Genomic DNA, 13417 nt, shown 5'->3' on the forward strand with positions numbered 1-13417 from the left:
CCAGCAGTTTTACCAGATGAGGAGGAGGAGGATTGAAAAAGCCCACTAGCTATTCACAATGGACTCTTAATGGATATGGCCTCACCATCAAGAGAAGATAGAGTTTAATCAAGGGCTCAATGGCTGAGGTTTTTAATTTTCTATGTAAATTGGCTACTAGGAATCCCCTTTAGTATGGCATGAATTATTTAAGTGCAAAAATATGCAACTGTACATATTAGTAAAATTAGCTATTGGAAAAATACTTGTGGATATTTAAGGGGAATTTAAGATAATCTCTCCTTGCCTAGGTTAAAAAAAAAAAAGAAGCAGCAGCAGCTAAGAAAAATCAGACCATCTTTGTACAATATGCTCTGTTAACACCATTTCCTCCCTCTGGCATGATTTCTCATTGTTACAGTTTTAATCCAGCACCCAAAATAGTTTGAAACAGCCCCCCCACCCCCGTGGAAGTGATCAAATCATGTGATTTAAAAAGGAAAATTCCTAATACAGCATTGAACATATTAAGTCCATATATCTCCTGAGAAGGGAGTAGCCTAAAGATTTTTTTTTAATTCAGAGGAATAACAAATCCAATTTTTTTGGTGCAAAACTAGCTCAGCTGGGCCTGCCTCCTGCTAGTGTGATCCTTGTATTAGCACTTGGAATTCATTTGAGGACTAATGGGTCATTGTGCTCTTGAAGTTCATTGTTTCTTTCCAGAGTCTGAACTCCACAGCTACTGAGATTCCTTTCTGTTGAAATCTAAGTGCTTACTGATGTCAGTTAGTGCACGTGTCCACTCGGACGTGCTGGGGTAATTCTGCCTCCCACTTTGAGCAATAGATGCACCATCAAATATGATCTGTATTCGTTAACTATATTTGAAAACTACATGCTTTCAGGGCATAGTATTGCCTTTTCTTAAATAACTCTTAAAAACAGATTGCCACCCCCTTCTTAGTAATTTCTATCCCATGACCATAATTTGATTTGGTTTTTGCCACAAAGTGTATTGTATACACTGAGATTATAAGAAGTCTCTGGTGATTTGCTGTTGATTTATTAGCTTCTTAAGAAGCTGAAAAATCCCGTTCTTTCTAGCAGTAATTTTCCTTTTGTTTTTTAGTGATAACAATTGACACACTGGGTTCACCTTCCACTTGATATCTGGCCTTACTTATTTCTCAATGACTTAACTGCCAGTGCTAGAATTCTTTTCTGCCTGAGGCCTGAATTCATGGACTGTATAATTTCCCAAAAGCACCTCTCTTGTCGTTTTCTAGAACCAGCTATGACCTGCATGAATTTACCCTCATTGAACACAGTGTTCTTTAAGCTTTCTATCAGTTACAGTGGGGTACTGTTCTTTCATAGGATACCTACTTGGTGGGCACGTGGTTCGTCTTTTCCATGGTCATGATGAATGTCTGACAATACCATCTACAGATCAGAATGATTCCCAGCACAGGTAAGCCACGATCCTCATTTTCTCTAGCTGACTCCACTTTCTGGTGACTCATATTTAAAAATTTGCATTTTTTATTTGGCCACACATGAATTGTGTAGGTATTTCTCAGTTGGGATGACTTTCATCTTGCCACAAGCTCCAGTTTGTTTACTAGAAATGGGAGGACGGTAGTGTTTGCATACACACACACACACACACACACGCACACGCACACGCACACGCACACGCACACACACACACACACACACTGCGTGTTACACAAGTTATTGCTGGTCCTTGAAAGGCAACTCATTTCTGTTCCTTCCATTTAGTGTTCTAAGTAATTAAGATGGAATTGGTTGGTTTCATTGGTCTTGCTACCAGCTCACGTGACAGAAACCAAGTATCAGAATACAACAGAATATGGATTTATCAGGGAGCTGTGCCAGGACTCTGATTAGCTATAGTTAGCAGTAATGCAGAGATAAACCATCTTTAATCCAATAGGTGACTGTTTAATGAGCTCTTGTCAAAAATACAAAATTATGTGAATCTGTGAATCATCCTTGTTGTGTCTAGAAGTCACTATTTCCTTGAAGTTATCCAGCACTTCTGGCTCTTAGGATCTTTCTGCCACCTCTTCTATATAGGCTTCTAAACATTAAGGGGAATGGGTCTGATAAAGATGCAGATGTGGATCTCTTTGTTAATTCCCATATACTGCAAGGGTTGCAGAAGAACATTGCTTACCTCCCATCTACTGCTCTACAGGTACAGCACTATGTCATTAGGAGTCATTTTATTGCTATATTCCTTTAGCCTAATAGTCAATATACAGTATACAATATACAGTATACAATATACAATAGCAGAAAGGGACACCACATGGATTTTGTGTGCATGTGTGCTTTTTGTTATGTTTTGTACTTTTTTTTTCCCTTGCTGATTTTCTTTAGATTTCTGTTTTGTTTTCTGTTTTTTTCTTTCATTGCTTTTCCTGCATGATTTTTAAATGTCTTTATTCACTTTGCAGCCTGATCGCAGCCCCACTCTACCCCCCCCCCCCCGCCCTTCCTCCTCACACACCCTCACCCATCCCCCATCCCTTTATCCTCAGACAAGGAAAGGGCCCCCATGGCTACCAGCCCATCCTGGCACATCAAGTTGCAGCAGGACTAGGTGCATGCTCTCCCACTGAGGCCAGACAAGGCAGCCCAGCTACGTTAAAGGGATCCAAAGGCAGGCAACAGAGTCAGAGACAGCGCTACTCTAATTGTTAGGAGACCCACATGAAGAACAAGTGTGATTCTGAGAGAGAGAGAGAGACAGACAGACAGACAGACAGACAGACAGAGACAGAGAGAGGTTCCATGGGTAGGGAAGTGGAGAGGACCTGAGGGGAGTTGGAGTAAAGGAAAGAATATCAAATACATTGTACAATTTTTTCAATAAAAAGTTTTTTAAAGATTCAGAATTATTGAATGGAAGATATTAACCCACATAGTAAATATGTACTTAAGATTTATTACTATTTTGTTTATCATCAAAGAAAGAGTAAATAAATGTTCTGCCTTGTGACTGTGGAAGTCACATATTAAGTAAAGATCAAACCTCTCATCAAAATTCAGCTTAATTTTGGCAGCAATTAGTCTGATCTGGTGACAGCAGTTTCTTGTCTTTTTGCCATGCTTACAAGACCCTTTTCAGCTACATTAATTTTACTTCATTGGTGACATTAGAGACAACTATTGACAATTCAGAGATCATCTTGATCAGACCTCTGCCAGTGGTGGCGTCCTGGCTGATTTCAGGTGGGAGCCTAGAAAGCTGGAGTTTTGTTCACTCTCCATCAGTGCACATTTCTTATTCCATGTGTTAAAGGCCCCAGAACAGTGTGATTGCATGTATTTACTATGTATTGCAGAAACTTTCTCCTGGCGATTTGAGGCCCTTATAGTGTGAATCTCTTTCTTCTTTCTATGTTCCCTGATTGTCCATCATAGGAGGCATATGTGACAGACAGCAAAGTCCAGCACACACTAAACATAGACCTATATAAGCATTGTGAGTGAATTACAACATGGCACCTTAGTCTTGGTCAATGGCTGACAGTAATGTCCATGTAAGAATGTTCACTTGATCTGATTTCCCTTAGTATTAAGGATAGCTACCTAAGTATTGTCATGTGATCTTAGTCAGTTGCTGGGGTTTTTTTTTTTTCTCTTTCCATTTCATCTTTGTTTTGTTTCTTATTTGATTTTAGTGGGGAGGTTGTTTGTTTGGTTGTTTGGTTGTGTTTTTGTTTTTCTGCTTTGTTGTTTTCGAAAAAGAGCCTTACAGTATAGTCTTCTAGGTTTGCCTAGAACTCACAGTGTAGATCTGGCTGGCTTTGAATTCACAGACATCCACCTGCCTCTGGCTCTCAGTTCTGGAATTAAACACCTGGCTTATTGTTTGTTTCATACTTTACTGTGCTGGTGCTATATTAAGGGACAGGCTTTCAGATAGCTAAAAAAATTGAAGTTTGTGATAGTTTACGGTGGTTTATCTACATCTGAATGAAACATACTACACCAGCATCAGCTTTCCCCCTTTTCTACCCTCTTCTTCTGTTGAGGGCAGGAATCTGGAAGACATGAAGCATATGCATTGCCTCCATGATGATCATTAAAATTATAGCCACAATAGGAATAGCCTGGCTTGAAACTATGCTATACGACGATGGCTTTGCCTTTGCTAGGCATTCCTCTTAAGTGATCTAACAGAATGCTGTGCAAAGGGGGAAAGCAGAGAAAGTATTTGGAAAATATGGTTGGGAGAATGAGGGAGATGATGAGAAGTTTCCAAACTGAACTCAATGGAGCCAGGAGTGCAGGCAAAAGCTGAAGTCCCAGCAAGAGGGACCTGGATGTGGACAAGGCCCCATAGGCTCTGGTTTGTATTACCAAAGAAGATGAGAAGACATACCTATCTAGTTCCTTTGCGTGGAAACATAAGAGGCCGAGATTGGGCAAGGAAGTAACCATGGGTATTTTGGAGCCTGGATTCTTGAAGTTTCTGGCATTCTCAGCGAAAGCAAGATGCCAAGATGCCTTGGCATCGCTTATGTCTAGGGACTATAGTGGTAAGCCTCTTCATTTATGTCTGTTATCAAGGAAAAAAAAAGCCAACTGGCCAGGATTGTCAGAAACACTGAAATCAGGGACAGAGAGTAGGCAAAAGAGAGCATGCTAAGAGACTCTAGGAACTACTAAGGCATGCGAGGATGCTGACTCCAGGTGAAATTGTTGTTCCTCCATCTGAGCCCTGAAAGTAGGCAGGCTTCATAGAAATATTACCTAAGAATGGAAACTCGAGATGCACAGACTCACATTTTGAACTCAGATGCTTGGCTCTGCCGCTGGCTTGTCAAACACCCTGGGTTAAGTCACTCATCCTGTTGGAGCTACGGCTAAGATGTCAGGCAGGCTTTCAAAAGCACCTCAACTGTCCACCCACTCTATTCCTCTTATTGCAGCCATTTAAGAGAACAGGAACAAGTTGTTTCAGCCATGGTAACCTTGTGAGATTAAACAGATCAAGCTGCCAGAATGTCTCAGGTAGGAGGAGAAATGAACCTTTAAGAATGCTGAGCAGAGTTTGAGGTAATGTCCAACCAATGCCTGGCCCAACCCAAGACACCTCCCCCCATGGAAGAAAGCCACCCCCTGACACTATTAATGATACTCTGCTAGGTTTACAGACAGGAGCCTAGCAGAGTTGTCCTCTGAGAGGCTCCACCTAGCAGCAGTTCAAAACAGATGCTGAGACTCACAGCCAAGCATTGGGGCTAAGCGTAGGGAGTTTCTTGGAAAAGTGGAAGGAAAGATAAAAGGACCTAGAGGTGACAAGAACTCCACAAGAAAACCAACAGATCCAACTAACCAGGGTCCAGAGAGACCTGTGGAGTATGAAACACCAACCAAGGACCATGCATGGACTAGACCAAGTCCTCTACATAGATAAAGCCAATGGACAGCTCAGGCTTTGTGTGGGTCCACTAGTAAGGGGAACAGGGGCTGTTTCTGACATGGACCTTGTTGCCTGCTTTTCGATCACTACCCACTGATGGGACTTCCTTGGCAGACCACAGGGGAAGAGTATGAACTCAGTCCTGATACTACTTGATGAGTTGGAGTGGGTGGGTAGAGGAGCTCCCCTTTCCCAAGGAGTAGGGTGGTGGTATGTGGGGTGGAGGGTGGGACTAGGAGGAGAAGAGGGTGGGGGCTGCAACTGGGATGTAAAGTGAATACATTACATTTGAAACAAGGCTTAGAAATACCCTCTACAGTCCCACCTTGATGATGTAACCATGCTTAACATAATGTTTCATTGTAACTCTGTGTTCTTAATGTGTTATTCTATGTGTATTTATAAATATCTGTATTTAAACAAAACTTGGATGAATTTGTATTTCATAGTTCCTTGCATATCCATGAACATTCTTTTTAAACATCCTTCTTAAAATCACATCAAGTCTTTATATTCCACGACATAACTACCTTTATTAGACCCATTTTACAGGCAAGAGAGCTGAACTACAGAGAACTGACAGATCTTTCCTAGTTCATAGTACTAACAGATCCAAATACAGATATCTTTTCCTTTTATATTCATCTTTTGAACTAATTCAGATGACTTCCCCATTTGGGGATCTATTTCCTCCTCGTCACTATTGAAGGGCTTTCCCCCCTAAGATTTAGGTTCAAATTCTTCTGAAGTTTTGAACAGTTCATTTTTGTGATGTAGACAAACTATGACAGAGGTAGGATGTAAGACTGGTGAACTCAAATGCAATTGGATGATCATTTTTGCCTTTCTGTATGCACATTTCTATAATCACAACACAAATATATTCATGCATCACGCTCAGTTAATCAATGACACTATGGCAGTTTACCTGGTGATCTAGATAAGTTGGTTCCCATTGCACAGATCAAAAGATTGGGGCTTTGATAATAATTGGAAAAGCAAGGCCAATACTGTACCGCTCAAAATTCTGTGTTGTAAGAGAACAAGGAAGGAGTGGGAAACACTAAAAGGTCGAGTACCAAAGAAAAACCTAAAGACTTCTCTGGCACTCTGGGTCAAGCCCTGTAATAGGAAAGTAACTATTAGAAAATTTGGGGTGAAATACAAATAAGTGTGGAGTTTGAGTACATTGGCTACCAAACATTGGCTTCTCAGTTTAGGCAAACACATCTGGATCATTCGAGATGTCAATGTGAGGGGAACTGAGTGACACTGTACAGGAACTCTATGGACTGTGAAATTGCTTCATTAATCTAAAATTAATCGAAAACAAAATTATTTACAAGCATATTAAAAGATAGTTCCTAAGCTTGGAACAAGAAACCACGCAGTAATGGAACTGTGAAGACTATGGCAACCAGAGACACAACTTTGTTCCAGGCTTCCTAGGACAATGACAGGGGGTTCCCACTACACTGCATATGTGGTTTTCTGTTTGTTTGTTTGTTTGTTTGTTTGTTTCTCAAATGTTCTTTAATACTTTCAATCTGATTGTCTTCAGTACAGCTCTTTCCTGAACAATCAAACTCTCCTGTGAATTGCAAAAGAGTGCTCCAAAGCTACTACCATCTTTGATCATGGCAACATAACATTTTACCTTTGGATTGTATGTTAATGTTTTAGTAGTATATATTAATTGTACATAATAATGGGCCGCACTAAAACTACATCAAATATATTTAAAAGTGTGGCCAATAATTATTGTGTTGTGCATATTTTGAATATTCACAACTAAAAGATATATACATATTAGTACTAGAAAGCACTAGAAAGATGTATGTGTTCTTATAAACAAATTCCTACTCATTCTCCCATGTAGAAAGAACCCTAATGAAACTCACTGTGATACAATTCACACACACACACACACACACTACATATGTGTTTTAAAAGCAGATGTCTATTTATAATAAATATAAATTACATTAAGTAACCCAACCTGAAAGGCTTAGAGCATTTTTTGTCATGGCATGGGATGGGACTGAGCCCTTTTAACAAGGTAGAAATGGGAGACATTGTCATCCTTTTTTCCCACAGTTCCTCTGGTGATCTGTAGTGTTCATTGTAAATGGGATGTCCCCTCCCCTTAGACAGCTTTTATTCATCCTAAGAGTGAGATTAAAAACCCACAACCAAGCCTCCCTTCGAATTTTGCTGACTTGGGAGGCTTAGGTCGCTGGTGAGAGCCTCCTCTGCAAGGAACTGGTGCTGATCTCCAACTCTGCTCACAGGAGGGTGTTCTATGAAGCTGGAGGAGCTGGGACCAGAGCCAGGTCTCTATGGAGAGTGGAACCCCTTCGGATAAGGTAACACATGGTCCAGATGGTGCCATTTGCAAGAGTGGTTGGTTTTCTAGTACAGTCCATTCTTTTATATCTGTTATTTGTTATATGTCTTGAGATGAATCCTCAAAAGTCCATGGTATTCTAAAATTTCTATGGCTTTGAGTATAAGAACTCTCACCCCCTCCCCTCTCTCTCTCCTCTCCCCCCTCTCTCCCTTCTGACCTTCACCCCCTTCTCTCTCTCTCTCTCTCTCTCTCTCTCTCTCTCTCTCTCTCTCTCTCTCTCTCTCTTTCTCTCTCTCTCTCTCTCTCTCTCTCTCTCTCTCTCTCTCTCTCTCTCACACACACACACACACATTCTCACATTCAAGGTTTTCCCAGGCTCTTATTATGATTCTAAGGTTAGTTGCCCTCTGCTCTTACAGAGCCTGAATAATCAGGGACTAGCTCTGACATTACAACAGAAAGCCTTTAGAGTCTCCCCACCCCCACCCTTATTTTATTAAACAAATCCTCTGGAAGCCTTGAGTAGATGTCTTGGCTTCAGTTAAGAGCTATCTTTAAACAACAAAGATAGACTGGAAGTCGGGATGATGGAACTAGTAAACTAAGACTCAAGCTTCACACGACTTTGAAGGAAACATTTGTCAGAGTGTCTCACACAGTCATGTTGGGAGGTGAAGAGAACAAAGGCTGATTTTTCCAGCCATGAGCTTGGGGAACAGCTTTCAAATCCTGAGTAACTTAAACTCCAACACTGATGACCCATCTAGTTAAGAGCTGGTCCTCTTATTTGCTGGGGAAAGGGGTAAGTTAGGTTAGAGATGAAACGAAAATAGTGGAGCCTCTCCTACACACCCTCGTCTCTCTCTTTTTGCTCATTTAAATAGTTTTATTTGTTTAAATAGTTCATTGAGAAACTTCTAAAGATGCTGATTTGGAGCATTTCACTTTTGTATAATTGAAAAACAAAAGTTATATATAGTGTGTAAAAGAAATATTGATTTTTTTTAATGGGACACCCATTTATTAACTGACTCAAGACTTGCTTATGAAATCTTTCAAATGTCAAAGTAGGCATATATATACTGTTGTGCCTGTAGCTGTTAGCTCTTTGCCTCAGAGACCTAAGCTTAAAGAGCTTAAGTCTTTTATCATTATGATTTTTATTCTCAGGTGTTTCTAAAACTGGAAAAGGGTGAAGAATGATTTTAGAGTTTGACACATATATGTAACCTAACTTAAGGGATGAAATTTGAGTTACTAGTGATCCCATGGGTAGTGTCTCCCCTAATATTTACCATAACTTCTTTTGGCTGCTAATCTTTTGGAGAAGGGTCATGAAAAGACTGACATTCCATCTGGGATTTTCCTTATCATCATCCTTCAACCCTACTTTACTTTTTCCTGCAGAATTTATCTCATTCAAATGTAACAGGATATCTGCTTCCTTATAGCTTCCCTTTCTACCTGCCTCTTCCTCAGTAAGCATAACCCACAATATTTGCAGGTTTGACTTGGATAGTTTGTTTTATCATTTCACATAAAGTTCGGATTCTTTATGGTGGTGAAATATTTGACTTTTAACAACAAAATGGAAAGACTGGTTTCCCAGATAACAAGTGTTCCTAGAAGGAAGTCTTCCATCATTTTGAGGTGGTTTGCATAAAGGTGTATTGGTAGACTGAAGGGCAGGTTAAAATTTAGGACTTCTAGCCTTAGTGTGCCATTGCCCTGCCCTCAGGACCATGGTCCTTGCCTTTAAGAGGAGTCAAAGGAAAGTGCTATGCTGAGTTGTAGACAGGCAGGAAATGGGTTTGTTGACCCTTACTGATAACCCCAGAAAGTGGATAACTTTGGGGCTTAAGAAAGTACAGGGGCTTAAGAAAGAAATGTTAAACAGGACTGACTTCTATATATGTAATTTCTCATGTGCTTTGTCCAGCTGGAGTGGCAGTAACATCAGGTGGGGCCAGGCTTTCCGACTCCGACATCTCACCACAGGCCACTACCTGGCCTTGACAGAAGACCAGGGCCTTCTTCTGCAAGACCGGGGAAAATCAGACACAAAGTCTACAGCCTTCTCCTTCCGGGCAACAAAGGTAAGACACTAAGGAGAGAGCTTACTCTGCTCTGGAAGGGCAAGTCGCTAAAGCCCTCCCTGTAGATCTCTGACAGAAACTTTGACAATCACACTGGCATCCTGAAAGAATGTCTATCCAGGATGAAGGGTAAAGTCTGTAACAAGGAACTAGTAACTCCTAAGAAACACAAAAATCATCAGAGTAGACAATATTGCTCACAGGCCAAAGGAAACTATAATTGGCCAGAATATTCTACATAGTTTTTAATAATTTCTAATTTGTGTGCTTTATTCTCCTATAAAACAATGTAGCCATCAGGTTCAGGCTGTATTTATTTAAAATAAGGAAGTTACTTCATTAAAGATTCAGACACAATTCCAGACATATCATTACTGTGAAGTTATTTGTAATATACAGTTACTAGTACTTCCTCACCTATTTCTCATTTTTTTAGCTTTTTCCTGTCCACTCACATCTTCAGAGAATGGATCCTTAGTAGTTAACTCAACATTTGATGTGTATATAAATAGACTACCTTTTCAAATATCCAGGTTTGGGTTCTGCCTAGCTGAAAGCTGGATCTGTCTGGAGTCAACATTGCATGCTGAGCTAACTTCTGATGGACAGTTGGATGTACCATCACTTTCTGATTGGCCTGAAAAGATCACCCAAGCATAAGAAGGGCTCAGCACAGATGTATGCACAGCTATCAGGATGTCTGCTCCTGGAGAGGGCAGCGCATTCTCCCCTTTGGGAACTTCGTTTCTAGTTTCATTCTCCTTTGCATTTTCCCAGGAATAGGTTTCAGTTTCTGTTCTCAACATGATTTCACTGAAGGGTTATTGGTGGTTCTGTTTGTGTAGAGATAGGTAAGCACTTGACAGCTGAATTCTCTATGGAACATCTCTGATACCTAAGCCCTTTCAGCGCTGCCTTCCTCCACCCCTTCATGGTTCTATGATCTGCCCTTTAAGACAGAGGAACATTTTGGCATAAAACAAAAATTAAGCTCTTTTTTTTAATATCTGTATTTAAAGAATCAAAATTAACCAATTTTAGAATCTGCAGAGATGGCTCTGCAGCTCAGATCACAGATTGCTCTTGCTGACGTCCTGAGGTTGCTCCACAGCACCCACACCAGGCATGAGGATCCAAAGCCTCTCGCTTCCATGAGCATCTTCACTAAAATGTACATAGCCATGCAGAGATGTACACACCAGCATATATAGAAGATAAAATCGATCTTTAAGAAATCCATGAGCTTCCTGCCCATTTCTTACTAAACCAAATTCAGATGCCATGTTCTCTCCATTTCCTGTGTGGTGCCATGCTGGCTCCCCGGCTTCATTCTGTCTTTATGAGCATATGTTTGTGTGTTTTTTTTTTCTTTTACCATCAGTCCTTTCATCTCAAGATTCCTAGCTCAGAGATTTTAAAACTGTGTCGATTTAGCAATTATTCTGGCTACAAGAAAGCAGCTTGTGGTGGTCCAACTTGATAAAATAATATAGAAAATGCAAGAAGAGCAGCAGGCAGCTCCCTTTCTCCCCTGAGCGATGGACAGAAGAAAAAGGGGATCAGCAGATGGGGAGGGGAAAGAAGATGGAAAGTGAAGTGACTTGTAGTAGCTGATGACCTATTAAATCCCTTTCTGAGAAAGCCAAGGTGGTCCTTTCCTATCTGAGCACTGTTCCTCATTTCCCTGCTGTGTACATGCTTGACTAGAAAAATGACTAAGCCTTTACCGTTTCACTTGCACAAAGGAACCACGCAACTTCCCATGCAGCTGGCAGGATCCTGCTCCTAAGGAACCTTTCCACTGAATTTCTTTTTTGTCTTAGTAAGGCTCTATATTTGCTGTGGTTTCCGGTGGGGGTTGGGGGGGTGGGGGCAATTAGAGAGACTCATGGGAGCATCATGGGAGCCTTACAACACACCTCTCACTTGTACCACCTCTGGCCTCTGAATATAGTTTATCTTCCCAAAGCCCATCATTCATCTCCCCAAGTCCCTCCATCTCCACGTACATGGAAGCTGACACACAATGTATAAAAAGCTTCTGTGGTTGTGTGGAAGCCAGCAGCTCAGCAGAACTAAAGGTAAGAGTTGCCCTGTGTAATTGGCAGTGCGTTCACATTTTCCTGGAGTCCCTGTATTAGAGGTTTTAAATAACTCTCCATTCATTTGTACACAGCCCTGTTACCTTCATTTCCATTACAAAAGAATCAAAACTGAAATGACTTCAGCTGCATAGCAGGACACATATGGCTGTGCTCCCACAGGAAATTGGGGCTCCGTTTGAGATACAGTGTAGGAGGAACATTTGGAATCTTAGACTGTGAAGCTACACACAGAAAAAAAAAAAAAGGAAGACCATGTGAGGAACACTTATCTCTGCCCTACCACTTGGATATACCTTTGGGGAAATAGCACCAGAGGTGTCCTGACTTCCCAGGTCCTCCACATGGCTCCTAACAGAGGAGCCAGTTACAAGAGATCTTCCCAGCATACAGTTTAGTTAGCTTCTCCTCACTGGACAGTAGTGATCATCTCCTGAAGACAGAAGAGGGTTGGAAGTCTCCATCCTTCAACAGTCCATAGACATGGAGTAGTCATCAGCTATCTCCTGTTAAATATGTCTGTTAGCAAAGTAGACAGTAGACAGCATTTCAGGGTCAAGATGATGCCAGAGGAGTTTGAGGTGCCTCAGTGGAAAGGCGGAGAGGTAGAAACAGAGAGGTGAACTTTGTGAGAAAGGAGTTAGGGAGAAGTCGGCGTGCTCCCCTGACCTGTTCAGTAAGCTGGACAGCCTGGTAAGAGAAGAAGAACTTCCTGTGGGAGCAGCAGTGTTCAGGCTTCAGACACATGCCCTTGAAGGATGCTGCTCTGGGCCTCCTGCATCTGTAATTATAAGCTTCTCACCCTCTCATTTGCAATAAAATTGCAACAGTCTATAGCAGCTATGACTGCAATATGGGGCCATAGAACAGTTGCTAGTAAATAGCATCCTTAGCAAGCTGCCTGTACCAGACAGGTGGCAGGTAGGTGCTCCTGGGGAGTTTGTGTATGCTGTAGGATTAGAGCGTGAGCCAGGCCTGATGGCACACGAATATAATCCTCACTGCTCAGGAGGCTGAGGTAAGAGGATACTGAGGCCGACTTTGGCTGCAAAGTAAGTTGAAGACTAGCTGGGTGAGCTTAGCATGACCATGTAATAAAAGGCAGAAAGAGGACTGTGTACAAAGTTCTGTGGTTGAGTACTTGCCCACATGTGTAAGGCCCTGGACTCTATCCATAGTACCACAGAAAGACAGACAGAAAAAAAGAAAGAAAGAAAAAAGAAAGAAAGAAAGAAAGAAAGAAAGAAAGAAAGAAAGAAAGACAGCCCAGGCTGGGCGTGGTAATGCATGCCTTTATCCCCAAAGAAAGAAAGAAAGAAAGACAGCCCAGGCTGGGTGTGGTAATGCATGCCTTTATCCCCAGCACTCAAAAGTTGATCAGAGGAGAGTCTTTGTGTGTTGGAAGTCAGCCTAATCTACATAGTAA

General features: G+C 41.4%; 1 protein-coding gene across 1 annotated transcript in view; it reads left to right on the forward strand.

The window, feature by feature from the left end:
- Nucleotides 1-13417, forward strand: part of RYR3 (ryanodine receptor 3) — a 529413-nt gene that overhangs the window by 227203 nt on the left and 288793 nt on the right. Inside the window, exons 9-11 of the mRNA XM_084776329.1 lie at nucleotides 1360-1453; nucleotides 7735-7809; nucleotides 9733-9889. Of these exons, the coding sequence (XP_084632455.1) occupies nucleotides 1360-1453; nucleotides 7735-7809; nucleotides 9733-9889 (326 nt within the window). The remainder of the gene's footprint in view (nucleotides 1-1359; nucleotides 1454-7734; nucleotides 7810-9732; nucleotides 9890-13417) is intronic.

Source organism: Acomys minous (assembly GCF_964271855.1).
Source record: "Acomys minous genome assembly, chromosome: 3".
NCBI lineage: Eukaryota > Metazoa > Chordata > Mammalia > Rodentia > Muridae > Acomys > Acomys minous.